Genomic DNA, 24,134 nt, shown 5'->3' with positions numbered 1-24,134 from the left:
AGATTGAAAGCAAAAGAAATAAATACAACATGGTAAAAGGGCAGAGCTTTACTCCAGATGTATAAGTTAAATTATTTATCCTATGCCAACCTTTGAAATTTTCTTCTTTAAAGTGTAACTGAACCAATCTCACATCCATCAGGATGACTACTATAAAAACAAAAACAAAAACAAAAACAAAACAACAACAGAAATAACACATGTTGGCAAGGATGTGAATGAACTGGAACCCCTGTGTGCTGCTGGTGGGAATACAAAATGGTGTGGTAAACAGTATGGAGGTTCCTCAAAAAAATTAAAAATAGAATTACCCTAAGATCCAGCAATTCCACTTCTGGGTATATACCCAAAGGAATGAAAGCAGGGCCTCAAACATAGATTTATACACCCCTGTCTATAGCAGCATTATTCACAACAGCCCAAAAGTGGAAGCCACCCAATGTCCATCAACAGAGGAACAGATAAGCAAAATGTGTTATATACTGACAATGGAATATTTTTCAGCCTTAAAAAGGAAGGAAATTCTGATACATGCTGCAACATGGATGAACCTTTAGGACACTGTGCTCAGTGAAATAAGCCAGTCACAAGAGGACAAAGACTGTATGATTCCACTTATATGAAGTACCCTAGAGTAGTCAAATTCATAAAGATGCAAAGTAGAATGGTGGCTGCCGGGATGGGAGGTGGACTGGGGAATTAGTGTCTGATGAGTAGAGAATTTCAGTTTGGGAAGATGAAAAGAGCTCTGGAGATAAATGGTGGTGATGGTAGCCCAATATTTTGGTTTCATCACAAATGGCAGTCTTTGGCCTATATAAGATAAGAATCAAAATATCCAATACTTCTTTCTTAACCTTCAGAAAACAGCAAGCAAGTAAAAGAACACAAGCAGTGACCTTCACTTCCATCACAGATTGGGTACAATGGGACCACTGTGATGCAGATTAGAGCAGACAATGCCTACCAGTTACAAGGAAGGACCTGTAACCCAACACTTGCAGGCAGCTGCAATGAATCCCACCTGAACTGAGGCCAAGTGGTCTGATGGAGACTATTCCACGGTTGCAAATTGCATCTGGCGGCTGAACACCACAAGCAACTCACCCTTGTTACCTTAGAGTCTACAACAGAGCTAATGGCTGCTTTATTTTCAGAAACATTAAAAAAAAAAATTGTAGCTAAAAAAACTGTTTACCTCTTGATGGGATGGAGGTGAATGGAAGGGTGGGTGTATTTCCCAGTAGGTTGGTCTCAGGCACTGGAGTTTTATGCACGCTTGGCATATGGCTTGGATTTGGCCCATACCAAACTCTTGAACCTGCTGTTCCCAGATCCTGTGGTCTTGTTCCAAAAGGGAATGGATTATACAGTCCATTGTTCCAGTATAGTACTTGGGGTTGGCTGGTTAGCCCTGTGGGTTGGTGTAGTGCATTACCAGGACTGGTTGCACTAGAATAAGGAAGGCCTTTTACTCCTGGGTTCTGAACATTCTCATAAGGTCTCTGCTGTGCAAAAGGGTCATGGGAGACCCTTCGTCTCCTTTCCTCCTCTCTATTATAAGCCACATTCTGTCTGAGCGGTTTTGTCTGCCTGTCCATGCGGCTGCCAAAAAGATGGTAGTTGGCTTCCTCCTGGAGTTTACTCTGCAAGCTGAGCTGATTCTCCTCCTGCTGGTTCTCTAGGGAGGGAGCAAACCAGGACTCCTCCACGGGACCTATCCCAAGTCCCTGGGAACTGTGCAGCGAGCTGGGCTGTTCTGGGGCTGAGAAGAAATGATCAACATTGGAAAGAGTTTCAAAAAGCAACAAGAAGTAAAATAAAAGCTGAGCACCATCATACATCTGTATCTCAGAATAACATACTGAAACCTTTGCGAACAAATAAAAAAGCATTTACTTGATGGTCCTCTTCCTACCTATATTACCTATATAGGTAATTCGTAGAAGTACCTGCATGGTGGTGAGAGAGCACTAGGGAAATTTTAACAGGCAACAGAAATGTGAGTGTCACAGGAATGAGCAAGGAAAAGAGGGACTTGTGTTGTAGCAGAGAAGGTGGCTGTCTCCTTGATGGGATGCAGGGCTACAAAATAAGAACAGGAGCAGCTTGGTGTTAAGCACTTTCCATGGATTCTTTTATTCTTTAAAAGCCCTGTAAGAGTAGGAGCAATTATTATCATGATTTGATGGATGAGGTTTACAAGAGGTTAATTTGTCCTAAGACAGATAGCTAATAAAGTGGTTTCAATATCCTATACTCTGTTTTTCCTTTTGTTATAATGAAAAAAGTATCCCTCCTTGAATCTGAGATCAACCTCTCTGCTTGTTCTCTGAATCTGTCATCCCTGACCTCAAGGACCTTGCTTCCACACACGTCCCCTCTTATTCCTGAGCTGTCACTTTCTTCCTATCAGATATGTTAGACCTCTTATGTTCAGGATGCTTTGTGATTTTGGTGAATACACTGCTATTTACTATTTCAAATATATGTATCTTTACTCCCAAATATATTATAAATTTCTTTAAATATTTTATAGCTTCTTCTGTTTCTTTACGGTCATGAAGAGTATTTTTGAGAATAGAGTGAATGCATGAACAAACAAGTGAACACATTACTTTCAATCATCGGATGTTACCTGAATTTGACCTGCTTGGAGGTATTGCTGTACAGTCAATCTGGAGAGAATGCATTCTCTTCACAAATGAATTTTGGGCTGGGTCTGGATACTCTTTCTGTAATTAACAGCATAAATGTACACCTTAGTAAGTAGTAGAAAATAGTTCCAGAAAATTATTATAAGAAAAACAAATCTTTTCAAATGGTAGAGATTTCATGTAGCTCTTACAAGGAATAAATCTTTTTTTAAAAATAAACTTTTTTCCCAAATAGCCAAAACAACCTTAAAAAAGAAGAACCAATTTGGAGGGTTCACACTTCCTGATTTCAAAACTTACTACAAAACTACAATAATCAAAACTGTGTGGTAATGGTCAAAGGACAGGCAGAGACCAATGGAAGATAATAGAGAACCCAGAAATAAACCCTTGCATGGCTAACTGATTTTCAACAAGGGTGCCAAGACCATGCAATGGGGGAGCACAGGATATCCACACCTAAAAGAATGAAGCTGGACCCTTACCGTTAATATATACAAAAATTAACTCACATGGACCAAAGCTTAAGCGCTCAAACCACATAAACATTAGAAGAAAACATAGGGGGAAAGATTCATGACATTTGATTTGACAATAATTTCTCAGATAGGACACCAGTAACATAGGCAACAAAATAAAAATAAATAAACTGGACAACGTCAAAATTAAAGCCTCCGTGCATCAAAGGACACCATCAAGAGAGTGAAATGGAATAGGAAGAAAAATATTTGCAAATCATATATCTCTGATAAGGGATGAATATCCAGATTATATAAAGAATTCATACAATTCAATAGTAAAACAACTCAATTCAAAAATGACCAAAGGGCTTGAATAAACATTTCTCTAAAGAAGATCTACAAATGGCACATGAAAAGATGCTCAACATCATTAGTCATTAAGAAAATATGCATTAAACCACCATGTAAGATACATATGACTTCACACTCATTAGAATGGCTATTATTTAAAAAACAAAACAAAACCCAGAGAATGAAAAGTGTTGGTGAGAATGTAGAGAAATTGGAACCTTGTGCATTGTAGGTGGAAATGTAAAATAGTAGGGCCATTATAGAAAACAATTTGATGGTTCCTCAAAAGTTAAACATAGTATTATCATACAACGTAGCAATTCCACTCTTATGTATATACCCAAAAGAATTGAAGGGAAGAGCTCAAAAAAAAAAAAAAAAAAATCATACACCAATGTTCATAGCAGCCTTATTCACAGATAAAAGGTGGAAACAATTCAGTATCCATCACAGCTGAATCAATAATCAAACTGTGATATACACATAAAATGGAGAATTATTCAGCCTTAAAAAGGAATGAAGCTCTAACACATGCTACAACATGGATGAACCTTGAAAACATTACCCTTAGTGAAATAGGGTAGACACAAGAAGACAAATACTGTCTGATCCCCACATCTGTAAGGTACCTAGAAGAGGCAAATTCATAGACAGAAACTGGAATTAAATGTTACCAGGGGCTGGGGAAAGGGAGGAATGAGGGGCTTTTATTTAATGGATACTGAGTTTCTGTTTGGGATTTTTAAAAATGGAAATGGATACTAGCGACGTTTGTACAACATTGTGAGTGTACTTAATGCTACTGAATTGTACACTTAAAAATGGGTACGATGGTGGGGCACCTGGGTGGTGCAGTCCTTTAAGGGACTGACTTTTGGTTTCCGCTCAGGTCGTGATCTCCAGGTCACGATATAGATAGAGCCCTGCGTCAGCCTCTGCGATCAGCACCCAGTCGCCTTAAGACTCTCTTTTCCACTCCCTCTGCCCTCCTCCCACCCATGTGCGATTGCGCTCACTCTCTAAAATAAATAAATAAATCTTTAAAAAAGAAAAGAAAAAATGGGTAAGATGGTAAATTTTATGTTATGTATATTTTACCAAAATAAAAAAAAGTAGAAAAAGAAACTTTTTTGCTATAAAAGTGATACTACTCATTATTGAAAATATAGAAAATGTACAGAATTATATTTAAAAAGAAACCTACACGTACTGCCTCCACTCCAAGCACAAAATTAACATTTTGGTATTTCCTTTAAGTTTTTTTCTTAGTCATATTTGCATTTTGTTTTAATATGTAGTGTTTTTGTTAGTCTTCAGTTTTAAGTTTTTCTAAGTTCCATTGTGATTTCCCTTTTTGATCCACAGGTATTTAAAAATATACTTCTTAACTCCTAACCACATGAGATTTTCTAATTTTAAGATTAATTTGTAGCATAACTGAAATAAAATCAGAGAAAATTCTTTATATGATTACAATCCTTTTAAATTGGTTGATAATTGTTTTATTTCCCAGGGCATGGTCAATTTTAAAGTATGTTCTGTATGTTCTTGGAAAAGCCTTTAAAGGTAAGTATTCTGCAGTTATTAAATGCAGTGTTTTATTTCTTTTCATTCAGTCAAATGTTAATCATGTTCTTCAAATTTTCTATATCCTTACTGATTTTTTTTGTCCAGTTGTTTTATCAGTGAGAAATCTGTATTAAAATCTCCAATTTGTCTATTTCTCCTTTGAATTTTGTCAAATTTTGCTTTGTATGTATTGAGGCCATGTTATTTAGGGCATATACGTATTTAAAGCTGTTATTATCTTCCTGGTGAATTGAACTTTTTATCATTATGAAATATTCCTGATTATTGTGGTGTGCTTTTTAGCCTTAGTAACTATCCTTCCTGATGGCCTTTGGATGCCCAAGAATGGTTTCCACTGGATACCTCTCCTTTTAGAGTGTAGGTATCCCTCAAAAGTCTGGTAATTCTTGACTCTCTGGTTTTTTATCTTTATTTTAAAATCTCCATATGCCTTCCTGTTTTATTTACTGTAGTCTTCCCCTCATGTTGCTATAAGACTTAGGCCAGCAACTTGCTTTCTAAGTGTGTATGTAGGGAAGGTCTTTGTTTCTCTTGGTTACTTAGCTGGTATCAACCTTTGACATACCTCTTAGACCCCAGACACCAACTTCACTGCTTCAAGTTGAGGCAGATGCTGCTCTCATCTGTTGCTTAGTGCAAGGGAATCAGGGGGAGGAGCCAACTTTTGTAACTGGCACAACCATGGTTCCCAAATGACAATCTTATCATCAATGTCCCAGGTGACCATTCTGTTTCTTGTACACACGGACCCAAGGCTTGCTCCACCAGTTCTTCTTCAGCATTATGTTTTGGGTTAGCATTTTCTTTTTCTGTTCTATGACTTAGCAAATATAATTCTGTTGGCTTTCTATCTTTCAAGAATTCTTCAAAACGACTGATCCACCTACAGTACTTTCCATTCTATTCCAGTGACATTGTGCTTTTGTTTTCATATTGCTATATATAATTTTTCTCATTTCATTAGTTTTGATGGAGGAATGGGTCCAGTATGCCAACTTGATGATATCTGTATAAAATTGCTAATTTTCTTCAAGTGGTTATCAAGCTCGCTTACCTCAAATCTTAGTAACAAATTACATTGCCTTGGTTTTCAATATTGATAATATATGTTTTGATATGTTGTGCTTTGAGTACCTGCTAGGTTACCTACCTTTAAACTTGTCACATCGTCTTCTACATTTTCTTCTAATTGAACTACATAAAAGGGCCTAAATTCTTCTTCAATGCCTGGATAAAAAAAATAATACTTTAAATTTCTTAGGTATTTTCTAAAGTAAAATTTAAATATTAGCAATCTATTATTTTTGAATTACTTACCTTAATCTGTGGACAAAGCAGTAAAATAAAAATTTTAATGCCAAATCACTGACTTACATGAAGAGACTAGTAAGACCAATAACTAGGTGGACAGAAGGAGGGACAAGATAACACTGAAAACCAAGAGCTACTGCCTAATAGCATGTTTCTCTGGCTGCAGCACAGAGCCCTATCTGGTATGAATTACTCTCCAAGTGAACAGGGATGGATGGACTCCTTGTTTCTATGTCTCTGGGATCAGAATTATTATAGGACAGAATACTCAGAATAAGGATTTGATATAAGAGTCAAGAGGTGCTAGCTTTAAAAGAAAAAGGCAACTTCCACTTTCAGGAAGATGGAGTAGACATACTTTTCCTCATTTCTCCCTGTAAGCACAAGAACTGCTAGATATCACATATAAAACAAACATGAAAAGAGTCTGAAAGGAGGAAAGAAAAGGCAGACCAACTACAGAGTTTGGGATCTGAGGAAAGTCATGGTGATGAGTTCACTAGGATTTCTTTTTGCCTTTTAGATCCCAGACTTGGTCTTAAGGAAGCTGGCAACCCACCCCCCCACCAAAAAAAAAAGCCTAACAAAAGCCTCTTCTTTCTAGCCAAAGGACTAAGCAAGGGGCAGCCTAGCAAGACAAAAGACCTTTATTCAATAACCATTCTCCAGCCAAACATCACAGAATACACTGTGGCTCCACTCGCAACCTCACCAGCAAAGGCCAAGTAAGGAGAGCTAAGACTTCCAACCTCATGAAACAGTAACAGGGTACTCCAACATCCCCACCAGGGTGATCTCAGAGAAGGCCAAATAAGGAGCCAGGTCTTTCCTTCCTGCCAGGTGGTAATCAATGGACTATGAGGGTAAACTGGACTTGCACCCTTATTTTGCAGTAATAAGGTGCTCCCACCCATTCCAGTGGAGAAGTATCAGGAGAGGCCCCAGTGGGAGTCAGAACTTTCACCTCCACTGCAGTGTCCATGGAGACCAGGTGCACTCCACTGGAACTTCCATCCTGACCAGTACAAACAAGGAGCGCCCCCCGCCCCCCGCCGCCCCGCCTCAGGTGTCAACAGGGCTCAGCAGAAAACCTGGACGTCCCTCTACCTGTCAAACAAGGTGGCAGCCACCCTTCCACTGGCAAAGCCATGTCAGAAAAGGCTAGCTAAAAGAGAAGGCTTGAAGAAGATCCAGAATCTCCTAACACGATAAGAAAATGTACAAGTTTCAAGAGAAAAAAATCACTCATCACACTAAGAACCAGGAATATCTAAAACTGGAGAAAAAAAGATAATCAATAGATGCCAACACCAAGATACCAGAGATAGTAGAATTCACTGTTTAAAGGTTTAAACAGCCATGATACAAATGCTTCAACAAGCAATTACAAATAAGCTTAAAACAAATGAAAAAACAGGGATGCCTGGGTGGCTCAGTTGGTTAAGCCATTGCCTTCGGCTTGGGTCATGACCCCAGGACCCTGGGATCGAGTCCCACATCAGGCTCCCTGCACAGCCTGCTTCTCCCTCTGCCTGCCACTCCCCCTGCTTGTGCTCTCTTGCACACTCTCACTCTCTCTCCATCAAATAAATAAATAATCTTAAAAAAAATAAAGATAAAAAAACAGGAAGCCTCAACAAAGAAGATATAAAAGAAAGTTCAATGAAATTTTTGAATTAAAAAATATAGTAAACCAAAATGGATGAGTTCAACAGCAGAATAAAGGGGACAGAGGAAAATCAGTAAGCTGGAAGACAGAATGATAGACATAACCCAATTTGATCAAGAGAAAGAAAATAAACTGAGAAAAAAAAAGTGTACAGAGCCTCAGGGACAAGTGAAACTATAACAAAAGATCTAGTATTTTTGTTATCCCTACCTCAGAAAGGAAAAAGAGAGCATGGCTGAAAAAAGTACTCTACGAGATAATGGCTGAAAGCTTCTCAAATTTGGGAAGGGACATATACCTACAGATTCAAAAATCAAAAGAAAACCCAAACAGAATAAACCCAAACAAATTCATACCATGACAAATAATAATTAAACCTCTGAAAGATAAAGTTGTGAAAGCAGCCAGAGAAAATACCTTACCTATAGGTTTAAAAAAAAGGATTTCTTAACTAAAACCATGGAGGTCAGAGTAAGTTGCACGGTATTTATTAAATCCTGAAAGAAAGGAATTGTCAACCCAGAATCCTACACCCAGCAAAAATATCCTACAGAAATGAAGGTAAGACCAAGACATTCTCAAATGAAAAAAAACTGATAATTTGTCCCTAGCAGACAACACCCTAAAAGAATGGCTAAAGGAACTTCCTAAACAAGAAGGAAATGATAAAAGAAGATACCCCAGGGCGCCTGGGTGACTCAGTTGGTTAAACGACTGCCTTCGGCTCAGGTCATGGTCCCGGAGTCCTGGGATCGAGTCCCACATCAGGCTCCTGGCTCAGCGGGGAGCCTGCTTCTCCCTCTGACCCTCTCCCCTCTCATGCTGTTTCTCTCTCTCTCTCAAATAAATAAATAAAAATCTTTAAAAAAAAAAAAAAAAGAAGATACCCTGGAACATCAGGGAGGAAGAAAGAACACATGTGGTATAATTAAAAAATAAATATTTATTCTTTTTCCCAGCTTCAGCTGGTTCATGGCATGGAGCTCCCCAAATCCCTGGGATCTCCTGAGCAGTAAGAATGTCTTTTCTATGTTAATGAGATGGCTCCTGGCTAGAGGGATGAGGACAAGAAGCTAGATAGCTTCAGGATTGGAGCTGGTCACCAGAAAGACCTAGTTATGATTACAAGGTTGGCGCTTTCAGTACCAGCTGAGGGGAGAGGGACTAGAGATTTAGTTCAGTCACCAATGACCAGTGATTTAATCAATACTGCCTACCTAATGAAGCCTCCATGAAAACCTCTCAACAATGGGGTTTGGAGAGCTTCCAGTAGTGAATACATTGAGTGAGTACATTGTTGGGAAAGTGGCATGAGAGCTCTGTGGCACACCACTCCCACCACCAATAACTTAATGAATCTCTTCCTTTGGCTGTTCCTGAGTTGTACTCCAGTAAATGTAAGTAAAATGTTTTCCTGAGTTCTATGAGTTCTAGTGAATTATTGAATCTTAAGGGGGTATTATGAGGACCTTCAAATTTGTATTTGGTGGAGTAGAAGTGTGGGTAGCCTGGGCATCCTATCTGCATCTGGGTCTAAAGTGGCGACAATCTTACAGCAGGCCTAAGCCCTTAAATCTGTGGAATCTGACAATAACTCCAGTTGGTTAGTGTCAGAATTTAATTGAATTCTAGAACACCTAGTTGTGACACATTTAGTGTCAGAAGTAATACTACAAAAAACACCCCACGACACAAAAATCAAAAATATGGGTAAATACAATAGGCTCTCTTTCTCTTTTTGAGTTTTCTAAACTATCACTGACAGTTGAAGCAAAACTGTAACAATGTCAATGTATTCTAAATATATGTAGAGGAACTATTTAAGGCAATTATATACAGAGGAAGGTAAAGGGAAGTAAAGGAAGTAAAGTTTTTATACTCCACTCAAACTGGTAAAATAATATGAGTATACTGTGATAAATTATGTACAGATAATGTAACACCTAGAGTATCCATTGGAAAAACTATCCTCAAATATACTATCGATAAATTCAGGGGAGCCTGGGTGACTCAGTCAGTTAAGTGTCCAACTCTTGATTTCAGCTCAGGTCATGATCTCAGGGTTGTAAGATGGAGCCCCGCATTGGGCTCTGCACTGGGGCATGGAGCCTGCTTAAGATTCTCTCCCTCTGCCCCTCCCCAGCTCATGTGTGCATGTGCTCTCTTTAAAAAAAAGAAAAGAAAAGAAAGAAAAAAATACTATTGATAAATTAAAATGGGATTCTAAATATGTTCAAGAATGCACAGGAAGGCAGCAAAAAGAAAATGGAGACATGAAAAACAGAACAAAAAACAAAATAAAATGGCAAATGTGAGCTCTAACATATCAAAATTACACTAAATTAATATGGTCTAAAAACACCAATCAAAAGACAGGTATTGGCAGAATAGATTAAGGAAACATGACCCAAGTATATGCTGTCACAAGAAACTCACTTCACATATAATGATTATAGGCAATTTAAAGTAAAAAGACAGGGAAAGATATATCATATAAACATGAATAAGAAGAAAGAAAGGTGGCTATATTAATATCCAATAAAGTAGACTTCACAGCAAAAATGATTGCTGGAGGTCACCTGGGTGGCTCAGTCATTAAGCATCTGCCTTCGGCTCAGGTGATGGTCCCAGGGTCCTGGGATCGAGTCCCACATCAGGCTCCCTGCTCAGTGGGAAGCCTGCTTCTCCCTCTCCCACTGCCCCTGCTTGTGTTCCCTCTCTTGCTGTGTCTCTCTCACTGTCAAATAAATAAAATCTTTAAAAAAAAAAAAAAGATGATTGCTGGAGACAAAAAGGGACATTTATATAATGATAAAAGGATCAATCCATCAAGACATAGTAATCCTAAATATATATACACCAAACAACAGAGATGGAAAATCTATAAAGCAAAAGACGATAAAACTAAAAGCAGAAATAGACAAATTCTCAATTATAATTGTAGAGTTGAATATCTCTTTCTCAACAATTCAAAGAACTAGACAGAAAATCAGCCAAGGCATAGAAGAACTCAACAACATCATCAACAGGATCTAATCAAGATTTACAGCACACTCTACCCAAAGACAGCAGAATAATCCATTCCTTTCAAGTGTCCACAGAACATATCCCATGATACACCATATCCTGGGCCATAAAATAAACCTCAATAAATTTGACAGAAGTTAAACACACAGAATGTGTTCTCTGACTAAAATGAAATCAAGCCAGACATCAGTAACAGAAAGATAACAAGAAAATTTCCAAACTCTTGAAAACTAAACAACATACTTCTAAATAATGCACAGATCAAAGAGAAAGTCTCAAGGAAAATTTAAAAATGCAATGAATTAAATGAAAATAAAAAACAATATATCAAAATTCGTGGGACATAACTAAAGCAGTGCTGAGAAGGAAATTTATGGCATTACATACACATTAGAAATGAGAAAAGGTCTCAGATCCAAATCAATAATCTAAGTTCCCACCTCAAGAACCTAGAAAAAGAAGAACAAAACAAAAAGTAGAAGAAAGGAAATGATAAAGAACAGGGATCTATGAAATGGAAAACATAAAAACAATAGGGGAAATCAATGAAACAAAAAGCTGGTTATTTGAAAAGATCAATAGGAAGACTGACAAAGGAAAACAGAGACATACATAACCAGTATCAGGAATGAAACAGGGGATATCATTACAAACACTGCAGGTATCTAAACAATAATAAGAGATACTACAAACAACTTTACACATATAAATTTGACAACTTAAATGAATTATCATTTCCTCAAAAAATACAAACTACCACAACCAGAACTACCAAACTATTTGATATACTACTCTGATATAAAACAGACTACTCTGATGTAAAACAGATCATCTAGATAGCTCCTATACTATTAAAGAAATCAACTTTAAAATTTAAAAACTCCCAAAAAAAGAAATTTCCAGGCCTGGATGGTTTCTTGGGAGAATTCTACCAAACTTCTAAAGAATTAACATTACTTACACTCATTCTCTTCCAAAAAATAAGAGGGAAAACTTCTCAATTTTTTTTATGGAGCCAATATTGATCCTGATATCAAAACCAGACAAAGACAATACAAAAAGCATAAAGTTATAGACCAATATCCTCATGACTATACTTGCAAAAGCCTTAGCAAAATATTAGCAAATGGAATTTAGCAATATATTAAAAGAATCAAACACCATTACCAAATAGGTTTTATTCCTGGGATGCAAGGCTGGTTTGGTATTCAAAAATTAATCAATGTAATTCACCATATTAACAATGAAAAGAACGGAAATCACATTACCATACCAATCAATGCAGAAAAAGCATGTGACAAAATTCAAAACCGATTCATGATAAATTCTCAGAAAAATAAGATTAAATATGGTGAACTTCATCAAGTGATAAAGAGTATCTACAAAATACCTAAAGCTAACATACTTCATATGGAAAGTCTGAATGCTTTCCCCTAATATTGAGAAAAAGTGAGGGTGTCTGCTCTCACTGCTCTTATTTAAGATAACGCTAGAAATTCTAGCCAATGTGATAAAGTAAGAAAAGGAAATAAAAGTCATACAGATCAGAAAGGAAGAAATAAAACTCTCTATTTGGAGATGACATGAAAATCTAAAAAAGATATCCCCAAAACTCCTAGAACTAATAAGTCAATTCAGTAAGGTCATAAGATACAAGATTAACATACAAAAAAAATCAACTATATTTCTATATTCTAGCAATGAACAAATGGACACCTAAATTTAAAATACAAAATACTTATAATTGCTCAAAAAAGAGAAATATATAGGGCTTGTATGCTGAAAACTATAGAACACTGATAAAATAAATCAAAGAAGATATAAATAAATGAAGAGACATATTGTATTCATGGATTAGAAAACTCAATATAGTAAAGATCTCAATTCTCCCCAAATGGATATACCGATTTAACACAATTTCTATCAAAATCTGGGTAAGATTTTTTTTTGTAGATTTAGACAAGATTTTTCTAAATTTTATATGGAAAGACAAAGGAAATAGAGTAACTAAAAGAATTTTTTAAATAAAAAAATGAGAGGAATCAATCTACGCAGTTTTAAGACATATCACTATATTAAGACTGTGGGTATTGGCAGAGGGATAGATGCACACATCAATGGACCAGAATAGAGAACCCAAAAATAAATGCATAGAGATAGCCCAATGATTTCTGCCAAAGAAGAAAAAGCCATTCAATGGAGGAAAGATACTTTCTTTCTTTTTTTTTTTTTTTTAAAGATTTTATTTATTTATTTGAGAGAGAGTGCACAAGTAGGGTGAGAGGCAGAGGGAGAAGCAGGCTCCCCACCAAGCAGGGAGTCCTATGTAGGACTTGATCCTGGGACTCCAGGATCATGACCTGAGCCAATGGCAGACAACTGAGCCACCCAGGTGCCCTGGAAAGATAGATTTTCAACAAGCGGTGCTGGAACAAGAGGATATTCATAGGCAAAAAATGAACTTCAACCTAAGCCACATATCTTATAAAATAATTAACTCAAAATAGATTGTGGTATTTTTCCAATAAAATATAAATTGAATAACTGGCAAGAAAGACAACCAAATATTTAGTTTTGTGCTATTGTTCTTTGGTTATCAATTAAAAATTTTCCTTGACAATTATAGAAAAAAATACTTAACACAGTCTTAAATGTAAAACTGTAAGAATTTTAGAACAAAACATATTAGAAAATCTTTGAAATCTAACCCTGACAGTGTTTTTAGGCTTGACACCAAAAGTACAATCCATAAAAGGAAAAATTAATAAACTAGACTTCATCAAAAACTTTTACTCTGTGAAAGATGCTTCTAAGAGGATAAAAAAAAGCACTATATGTTGGAAGAAAACATTTGCAAACTACATATCCAATGAAGGAATACTATATGGAATATATAAAGAACATTCAAAATTCAACAGTAAAAAGAAACCAAGCAATCTAATTAGAAAATGGGCAAAAGTTATTAAAGCAACATTTTACCAAAAGAGAGAGACAGATAGCAAATAAGCACAAAAAAAGATATATTCAATATCATTAGCCAATGGAGAAATACAAATTAAAACCGCAGTGAGATATCACTACATACCTATCAGAATGGCTAAAATGACATAGTGATAATACCAAATGCTAGAAAAGATGCAGGGAAACTGGATCACTGGTGGTTCACATTGCTGGTAGGAACATAAAATGGTACAACTACTCTGGAAAACAGTGGCAAGAAAAGCCCACAAAAAAACAATCATGAAACTACCATACAACCTAGCTATCTCACTCCTGGGTATTTATTCCAGAGAAATAAAAACTTATATTCACACAAAAACCTGTAACATGAATATTTACAGCAGTGTTAGTTATAATAGCCAAAAACTGGGAACAAACCAGATTTCCTTTGAGGAGAGAATAAACAAACTGTGGTACATCCACACCATGGAATACTATTCAGCAATGAAAAGGAACAAATCATTGATACACAAAACAGCCTTGATGAATCTCTAGGGATTTATGCTGAGTGGCAAAAAGCCAATCCCAAAGGGTTTCCAAAAAGTATTTTATGATTCTATTTATGTAACTTGTGAAATGACAAAAAAATGATAGAAATGGAGAACAGTTCAGTGATCCGCAGAGGTGAAGGAGGGGGGTGGGGTTGGGGAGGAAAGTGGGTGTGGCTATAAGAGGGCAACATAATGGACCCCTTGTGGTGATGAAGATGTTCTGTATCTGACTATATCAATGTCAATATCCTAGTTGTAATACTATACTATAGTTTGGCCAGATGTTATCATTGGGGTAAATTCAATAAAAGGATAAGGGATATTTCTGTTATTTCCTTTCTTTTCTTCTTCTTTTTTTTAGATATTATTTTATTTATTTGGCACAAAGAAACAGAGAGAGCACAAGCAGGGGGAGCAGCAGGCAGAGGGAGAGGGAGAAGCAGACTCCCCATGGAGCAGGGAGCCCGATGCAGGGCTTGATCCCAGGACCCTGGGATCGTGACCCGAGCCAAAGGCAGAGGCTTAACTAAGCCACCCAAGTGCCCCTCTTTTTTTTTTATTTTTTATTTTTTGTAATTTTATTTTATTATGTTATGTTAGTCACCATACAATACATCATTAGTTTTTGATGTGATCCACGATTCATTGTTTTCATGTAACACCCAGTGCTCCATGCAGTATGTGCCCTCCTTAATACCCATCACCGGGCTAACCCATACCCTCACCCCCCTAAAACCCTCAGTTTGTTTCTCAGAGTCCATAGTCTCTCATGGTTCGTCTCTCCCTCTGATTCCTGCCCCCCGCTTCATTTTTCCCTTCCTTCTCCTAATGTCCTCCATGCTATTCCTTATGTTCCACAAATAAGTGAAACCATATGATAATTGACTTTCTCTGCTTGACTTATTTCACTTAGCATAATCTCCTCCAGTCCAATCTATGTTGATGTAAAAGTTGGGTATTCATCCTTTCTGATGGCTGAGTAATATTCCATTGTATATAGGGACCACATCTTCTTTATCCATTCATCTGTTGAAGGGCATCTCAGCTCCTTCCACAGTTTGGCTATTGTGGACATTGCTGCTATGAACATTGGGGTGCATATGGCCCTTCTTTTCACTACATCTGTGTCTTTGGGGTAAATACCCAGGAGTGCAATTGCTGGGTCATAGGGTAGCTCTATTTTTAATTTTTTGAGGCACTTCCACACTGTTTTCCAAAGTGGCTGTACCAACTTGCATTCCCACCAATAGTGTAAGAGGGTTCCCCTTTCTCAACAACCTCTCCAACATTTGTTGTTTCTTGCCTTGTCAATTTTTGCCATTCTAACTGGTGTAAGGTGGTATCTCAATGTGGTTTTGATTTGAATTTCCCTGATGGCTAATGATGATGAAGATTTTTTTCATGTGTCTGCTAGCCATTTGTATGTCTTCCTTTGAGAAGTGTCTGTTCATGTCTTCTGCTTATTTTTTGACTTGATTATTTGTTTTTTGGGTGTTGAGTTTGAGAAGTTCTTTATAGATCTTGGATACCAGCCCTTTATCTGTAGTGTCATTTGCAAATATCTTCTCCCATTCTGTGGGTTGCCTGTTTGTTTTGTTGACTGTTTCCTTTGCTGTGCAGAAGCTTTTTATCTTGATGAAGTCCCAAAAGTTCACTTTTGCTTTTGTTTCACTAGCTTTTGGAGACATGTTTTGAAAGAAGTTGCTGTGGCTGATGTCAAAGAGGTTACTGCCTATGTTCTCCTCTAGGATTTTGATGGATTCGTAGTTTGAGTTTATCTTTGTGTATGGTGTTAGAGAATGGTCGAGTTTCATTCTTCTGCATGTGGCTGTCCAATTTTCCCAGCACCATTTATTGAAGAGACTTTTTTCCATTGCATATTTTTTCCTGCTTTGTCAAAGATTATTTGACCATAGAGTTGAGGGTCCATATCTGGGCTCTCTATTCTGTTCCATTGGTCTATATGTCTGTTTTTGTGCCAGTACCATGCTGTCTTGGTAATCACTGCTTTGTAATATTGCTTGAAATCAGGCAACGTGATGCCCCCAGCTTTGTTTTTCTTTTTCAACATTTCCTTGGTGATTCGGGGTCTTTTCTGATTCCATACAAATTTTAGGATTGTTTGTTCCAGCACTTTGAAAAATGTCATTGGAATTTTGATCGGGATGGCATTGAAGGTATAGATTGCTCTGGGTAGCATAGACATTTTAACAATGTTTAAGCCATGCATTAGAAGAGAAATAGTTAAGATTAGAACAGAGATCAATGGATTAGAAACCAGAAACACAGTAGATCAGATCAATGAAACTTGAAGCTGGTTCTTTGAAAGAATTAATAAGATCAATAAACCATTGGCCAGACTTAGCCAAAAGAAAAGAGAAAGGACCCAAATTAATAAAATTATGAATGAAAGGGGAGAGATCACGACTAACACCAAGGAAATAGAAACAATTATTAGAAATTATTATCAACAACTATATGCCAATAAATTGAGCAACCTGGAAGAAATGGAGGCCTTCCTGGAAACCTATAAACTGCCAAGACTGAAACAGGAAGAAATTGAAACCTGAATAGGCCAACAACGAGTAACAAGATTGAAGCAGTGATCAAAAACCTCCCAAAAAACAAGAGTCCAGGGCCTGATGGATTCCCTGGGGAATTCTACCAAACATTCAAAAAAGAAATAATACCTATTCTCCTGAAGCTATTTCAAAAAACAGAAACAGAAAGAAAGCTTCCAAACTCATTCTATGAGGCCAGCATTACCTTAATCCCCAAACCAGGCAAAGATCCCATCAAAAAGGAGAATTTTTTTTTTTTAAAGGTTTTTAAGTAATGTCTACACCCAACCTGGGGCTCAAACTTACAACCCCCCAGATCAAGAGTCCCACATTCTACCGACTGAGCCAGCCAGGTACCCCTCTGTGTTTTTCTTACAACCACATGTAAATCTACAATTATCTCAAAATAAGAACTTTAATTTTGAAAAGGTGAAAAAGGCATGAAAGAAGAGAAGAGACTAAGTCAGGAGAAGATTGGCTGCCTAACAGAATAAGAAAACTAGCAAATAAACCAAAGTAACCCTCTAATCCTTGGTAGCAGCGGTAGGTGGGGCTTTAATTCTGTTTTCTCACAGCAGAAATAGGCTCCTAAGTGACTTCCTACTGTTTATTTTTTGCTCACTTGATTTTCTTTCCTCTGATTTCCATTGTTCCTCTGCCTCTAGGATCTTAGCAAGATCCTAGGTAACCTAGGGGAATGGGAAGAGGTACAAGGATGTGACAAACATCCATGTCCCTTTCCCTCTCCCTCTCCTATAGGCCCAATCTAAACGACAACATACATTTCCAAAGATGTCAGCTACACAAGGGGAGAGAAAAGAAACAAGAGAAGCTAAGAAACAAAGAGGCCAGTGGAAGCAACCCAAGTATCCATCGACAGATGAATGAATAAAGAAAATGTGGCCTATAAACACCACAGAATACATACCATTCAGCAATAAAAAGGAAGGAACTTCTGACACATGCTACAACATGGAGGAACCTCAAACACTATGCCGACTGAACTAAGCCAGGCACAAAAAGACAAATCCTGTATGATTCCACTTACATGAGGTACCCAGAGTAGTACCTTTCTATTTATGTAATAATAGACATAATAGAATAAATTCAGAGAGATGAAAAGTTAGAATGGTGGTTGCCAAGGGCTGGGGGAAGAGGAATGGGGAGCTGGTATTGAATGGGGAGCTGGTATTTGGGAAGATGAAGAAGTTTTGGAGATGGGTGGTGGCGATGGTGAAGGCACTTAATGCCATTGCCCCGTACACTTGAAGAAGGTTAACATGGTAAATGATGTGTTATGTATATTTTAACACAATTTTTAAAAAGTTACTTGTGAAAAAGAAAGAAATAAGAGGGCCTTACATGCCTTCATGCTTTTGAGACGGATGGTATCTTTTCATTGAACAAAATGTTTGAAATCTAGAAAACCAATTTGAAATCACAAGTGGAACTGAGTTTTTTGAAAACTTAAAGCAACTTCTTGACATCTTACTAGGAAAATTCGCCTCATTGGCAATGTACACAGTCATAAAAGATGCTCTTACCAGTAAATGTTGGCCGAACTTCTGGTTTCTCCTCCCAGCATTGCTTCATGATGCTGATAATCTCCACTGGGCAGTACTCAAGGATGTCTTCCACATTTGGCCTGTTCCCAGATTTAATGCACATTATCAACTGCTGTTCACAGATAGCATCTATAAAGCAAAGAAGAATTTAAGTTGACTTTCTCTTAGGTCCTGCATATCTCAGGCAGGGAGGTGGCAGAACTTGGACAATGCTGCTCATCTCTCTCTACAGAGGGTGTGCTTTTAATACAGGTGCCTCATCTGATAGGGGCAGAATGACCCTCTGACAAGGCGCTGACATGTTCTACTGCCCACATGATCAAACGACATTTTAACCTCTGCCGATGAGACAGAATTCACAACAAAGTGGCCTCCTGGTAGAACGAATAGAATATATAAATAAAACCAATGGCATACTCCAGATTTTAATACAAAGACAAATATGGTACAGCTCTTACCTGTAAGGAGCTCAGTCTATTGAGAGTGACTGAAAACATTGAGTGGTAACTGTTATTCAAGGAGTAAGTACAAAGGGTTCTGCTAACAACTGTGACTAGAAGGTCAGAGAAGGCTTTGCTGAGTCAAGAAAAATGAGCAGGATTTATCCATGTAAAGAATCAGGAAGGAGGACTCCGAGAGGAGGATTCCAGGCTAGGGAAGCAGGATATGAATAGCCTGGAAGTCCCCGAAATCATGATGTGTCCCAGGAATTATGAATAGTTCATTATAACTGGGCATATTGACTAAAGAAAGAGAGGTAAGGAATAAGGCTAGAGAAAGATGGAAAAGCCAAATCAGAGAGGGCTTGGTATTCTATACTGAAGAATTTGAACTTTATCCTGAAGGCCCAGGGAGCCTTGGAAAGATTTTTTTTTTTTTAAGATTTTATTTATTTATTTAATTGACAGAGAGAGAGAGAGAGAGAGAGACAGCGTGAGGGGGAACACAAATAGGGGGAGTGGGAGAGGGAGAAGCAGGCTTCTGGCCGAGCAGGGAGCCTGATGCAGGGCTTGATCCCAGGACCCCGGGATCATGACCTGAGCCGAAGCAGTCGCTTAACCAACTGAGCCACCCAGGTGCCCCAACCTTGGAAATATTTTAAATAGATGAGTGAGATGGTCATACTTGCCTTTTAGCATGACCAGCTTGGCTGCAGTGTGAATGGGGAATGGCATGAGTAGCCTTCAGCAGAAATATGGAGGGTGTGAACTAAAGAGAGTCTGGTGGCGATAGAAGTGGATGGATTCAAGATGTATCTTGAATCGTATGTATACCTTGGATTCATAGGTTTTGATGTCTGATTGGATGTAGGAGACAAGCGGCAAAGCTGAGACTGGGATGCGTAAGGGTTCTGGTCCAGCGACTCAGTAGGTGGATGGTGATGCCATTTTCTGAACATGAGAAGAGCAAAGCTGAGTGGACTACAAGGAGAGCATGCAGAAGATGAATTTGTTTGGGGGGATGTTGCTTTGGGGTTCCTCTGGTATGTGTAATGGATCTAACAGATAAGGGGATATCCAGGCCAGGGCTAGAGATAAGAGATTTTAGAGGCCTTGGCAATGGGTGATCATTAAACCAAGGGAGCTGATAATCACCCAAGAAAATGGGACCAGAAAATGTCCATTAATCTGAAGAATGACTACTTCTATATTGGTTCTCCTTCATGAACAATGTCTTTTCTCATCTCTTTATTCTTAATTCCAATTAAAGTGCCCATAGTAAGTACCGAAAAGAAATAATTCTCGAGTAAGGGAGCAAATGAATGAATGAAAGTATGAAGTAATATGTCTCATAAGCAGAAGCAAGCAAGCTTTCCTGTCCAGGAAGAATCCTGGAATTTTACGTCACTTCCCAAACTCAGATATATCATCAAGGCTCCTATTTGTCCTGTGATCCCTGATTCCTAAACTGAGATTACTCGTTCATTCAACATAATGGTATTGAGCACCTACTGTGTTCCAGGCACTGTGTGTGTAGATACTGGGGAAATAGCACTGAATAAATCAGATATGATCCCAACCCCTGTGTAACTTACGATCTAGTGGGTAAGAAAGACATTAACTGAACAGACAGTCATAAGTCTTAACTGACTTCACTGAAGGTCACTATTTTACTCAGCAGTTTTGATTAATACCCAGATCCCATTCCTCTACAAATGTCTTACTTTCATAGGGCTCCTTATTAGCAAATATTGCCCAAAGTACTATGCCAAAGCTGTACACATCTGACTTCTCTGAGGGCTTTGCGTTGATGTCATTCAGATGCTCAGGGGCCATGTAGCAAAGGGTTCCGCCATTTTTCTTAGAGACACTATTCAATTTCCTCTGCTCATTATGTTCCTCTTTAGTCAGTTTACTCCACATCTTAAAGGAAGCAACGCCAAGATCAGCTATCTGCAAGAGATCAAAACCAATAGGATTGTTCTGTGAGAGCCACAGGTAAATCAGACTTGTCTTTAAATTTGGGGCTTAACTAATAGATGGGAGGTATAGTGGATTTCCAGAAATTTCCACTAGATAGATTTAAAACAGCTACTTCTGAACAAATTCATAGAAACTTTGTGTTTCCTCAGCTAGCTGGAAAATGTCCTCTAAGAAATGTCCATGTGAAGTTCTGGTATCTCAAATTCTTATGCAATAAAACCATGGAATTTGCTAGTGGGGTTAGGGGAGGGGAAGGGAACAGAAAAAGCAGAAGTCATTTCTGACATGAACTACAGTAAAACATATTTATTCTAATTCCTCATTTACTCTACATATTTTTTTTAACTATTTCTGGGGCTAGGAAGAAAAGGTATTTTCTTCTCAGCAGATTTGTATAGCTGATGGTGATGAGATACTGCACCTTCAATTTTCCCAAATGGTGTCCTGAAGCCTGTGGACGCGAGATTCTAAGGACTCCAAAGTCCTGAGGTTAAGGACTGCAATGCTACTTGTTTTGAGTTGGTAGCCTGAACCTAAGAGAAGATGGGATAGGAAGGAGGAGGAAAACAGAGAAGAAAGCAAAAAGAAAAATACAAAGGTCAGACACAGAACAGAGAGAGGTGGCAAGAACAAAAGTACAGAACAACAGAACAATACAGTTAAGAAGAAATCAAAGATGACAGTTTCACTTTTGCCTCTAGGAATCCAAGCATATGGGTATGGGTTTTGGCATGTGATGATCCAAAATCCCCAGATTTTAACATAAGAGATTCATAAGAAATGTTATTAATGTAAAGAAGGAACCTTCTTTCAAAGTCGTAGGAATAAAAATCTGTCCAAGACTAGAAGGAAGTGTTAGAAGCAGAATCTTGTAGTAAAAGGATGCCTGCGTAAGCAGTTCCTGAGTTCTCCCCCAAATGCTGCTTCCCCTTTCAGATTCTCGTGCTTGGATTCCTGTTGCCAAAACCAATTAGATGTGACGTTCCACCTCGTTAAATCTGCTCTTGAGTGAACAAAAGGAAAATCTCTTCCCCTTGTTCCCTTTACTACAATGGAGTAAGTTACAGTTAAAAAAAAAAAAAAAAAAACTGATAAAAAATGTAGATGAGAATAAATAAATAAGTAAATAATATGAATTCCATCAAGTCTGCATCTTTCTTGTCAATCCTTGGCAGAACCTTCCAGCACCAATGTCTTCAGTTCTAAGCTGAGTGAGATCTTCCTTTAGGGGTCTACCATGTACAAAATGGATTTATAGCGAAGAATTAAAACTAAAATCACCCCAATCTTCTAGAAACCTTCAGATCATGACTTACCTTAATGTGAAAGTCATCATCAACGAGGATATTTTCAGGCTTTAGGTCCTTGTGTATTACGCCTTGTCCATGTAAGTAGCACATCCCTTCAATGGTCTCCATAATTATCCTTCCTTTTACAGAAAGGGGGATTCTGACCTAAAACAAGTGACATTAAGTCTATGAAATGGAAAGGTAAGTCAAATAGGCCAAAGCAACTGTTTTATTCAAGAGTAGTGGGGTCTGAACCTGAGGACATACAGATCTTCCTTGACATACAATGGAGTTATGGCCTAATAAACACATCATAAGTTCAAAATATCATAATTCAAAAATGTTTAATACATGTAACCTACTAGACATCATAGCTTAGCCTAGCCTATCTTAAATCTGCTTAGAACACTTACATTAGCCTTAGTTGGGCAAAGTCATCTAACACAGAGCCTATTGTATAATAAAATGGTGACTATCTCATGTAATTGACTGATACTAAACAGCAAGTGAGAAACAGAATGGCTGTGTGAGTAACAGAATGGTTGTGAGTATATCGGTTGTCTACCGTGATCACATGGCTCACAGCCACTGCCCAGCATCATGAGAGAGGATCATAATGCATGCTGCTAGCCCAGGAAGAAATCCAAATTCAAAATTCAAAATACGGTTTCCACTGAATGCCCATTGCTTTTGACCATCATAAAGTGAAAAAATCATAAGTGGAACCGTAAGCTGGGGACCATCTGTAGTTACCAGGATTCCTTCTATCATGCTCTGCAGCACTGCCATCATTTTAAAAGAAGCCCCCTTTTAAAGAAAGATTTCATCCCACATGCTAAGGGTATTAATGTTGTATTCTGCCATGTAAACATAAAACATTCATGCCAATATGGTAATATATTAAAATGCTATAAAATTAAGCCCCTTGAGAGCAGAACATGATGATGATGATGATTATAATATGCATCCTTACTACCTAGCACAGTGCCTAGAATTGCTGTTGAATGAAGGGATAAATAAATAAACAAAAAACAGGCATTTTCTACAGTGCATTAATATATGCTACTATATACTAAATGGGTGAACAATGTCACAGAAGTGTGTATATGAAATAATACTGAGAAAAAAGAATACAAGAGATTCTCAGCATGCTCACACTGATTGCAAACATGTAAAGATTAACCTATGAGATATCAGGATGTTAAAACAATGTGGAAGTGAATTTAGTAGCTCTTTGGTAATTTGGTATCAGATACTTCAGCAGGTTTTTGTAAATTCACAAGTCATTCTTACTTAACAATTGTATTCTAGTTACATAAATATCAATGTTAATATAGAGAATTCCAAAACATTAGTTTTGCTTAACACTGAAAAATGCAAATTGTGTGTGTGTGTGTGTGTGTGTGTGTGCGTGTAGTCTCTAGTTTACAAACAGGTTGTTTCCTAAAAATTTATGTATATGTTGGTTGTTGGTAAACAGGACAAAAATTTAAATGATGGAAGTTAGAATCCCAAGTCGACCCCCCCAAACCATATTTAAAACCCATAATGTAGCTGAATTGGTAGTCTGATCACCACCATCCAAAAAAGAGGCAGAGATTTTCCGTTCTTCCTTGGTATACCTTGGACGCAGGAAAAGATTCTGAGCAAGCCAAGGAAATCCCCTTCTCATTCCCCTTTCTGCTTTTCTCCTTCACATCCTCCTGAATTCCTCTGGAGCCCAGACTAGTCCACCTTAT

The 24,134-nt window shown here is 37.7% G+C and overlaps 1 protein-coding gene across 10 annotated transcripts in view; it reads right to left on the bottom strand.

Annotated features, from left to right (window-relative positions):
* Positions 1–24,134, bottom strand: part of RIPK1 (receptor interacting serine/threonine kinase 1) — a 74,823-nt gene that overhangs the window by 4,851 nt on the left and 45,838 nt on the right. For 9 of the 10 annotated variants that reach the window (XM_032424647.1, XM_032424639.1, XM_032424640.1 and 6 more), the window contains 6 exons: positions 22,423–22,560; positions 20,848–21,076; positions 18,663–18,812; positions 6,210–6,286; positions 2,639–2,735; positions 1,199–1,765 (listed from right to left, as the gene is read on the bottom strand). In XM_032424647.1, coding sequence (XP_032280538.1) covers positions 1,199–1,765; positions 2,639–2,735; positions 6,210–6,286; positions 18,663–18,812; positions 20,848–21,076; positions 22,423–22,560 — 1,258 coding nt within the window. Of the gene's footprint in view, positions 1–1,198; positions 1,766–2,638; positions 2,736–6,209; positions 6,287–18,662; positions 18,813–20,847; positions 21,077–21,527; positions 21,640–22,422; positions 22,561–24,134 lie in introns of those variants that run through there. The other variant, XM_032424649.1, reaches the window with a different exon arrangement.

This window comes from Phoca vitulina, unplaced genomic scaffold (assembly GCF_004348235.1).
Source record: "Phoca vitulina isolate PV1807 unplaced genomic scaffold, GSC_HSeal_1.0 scaffold31, whole genome shotgun sequence".
NCBI lineage: Eukaryota > Metazoa > Chordata > Mammalia > Carnivora > Phocidae > Phoca > Phoca vitulina.
This window is presented reverse-complemented; position numbering and strand designations above follow the sequence as displayed.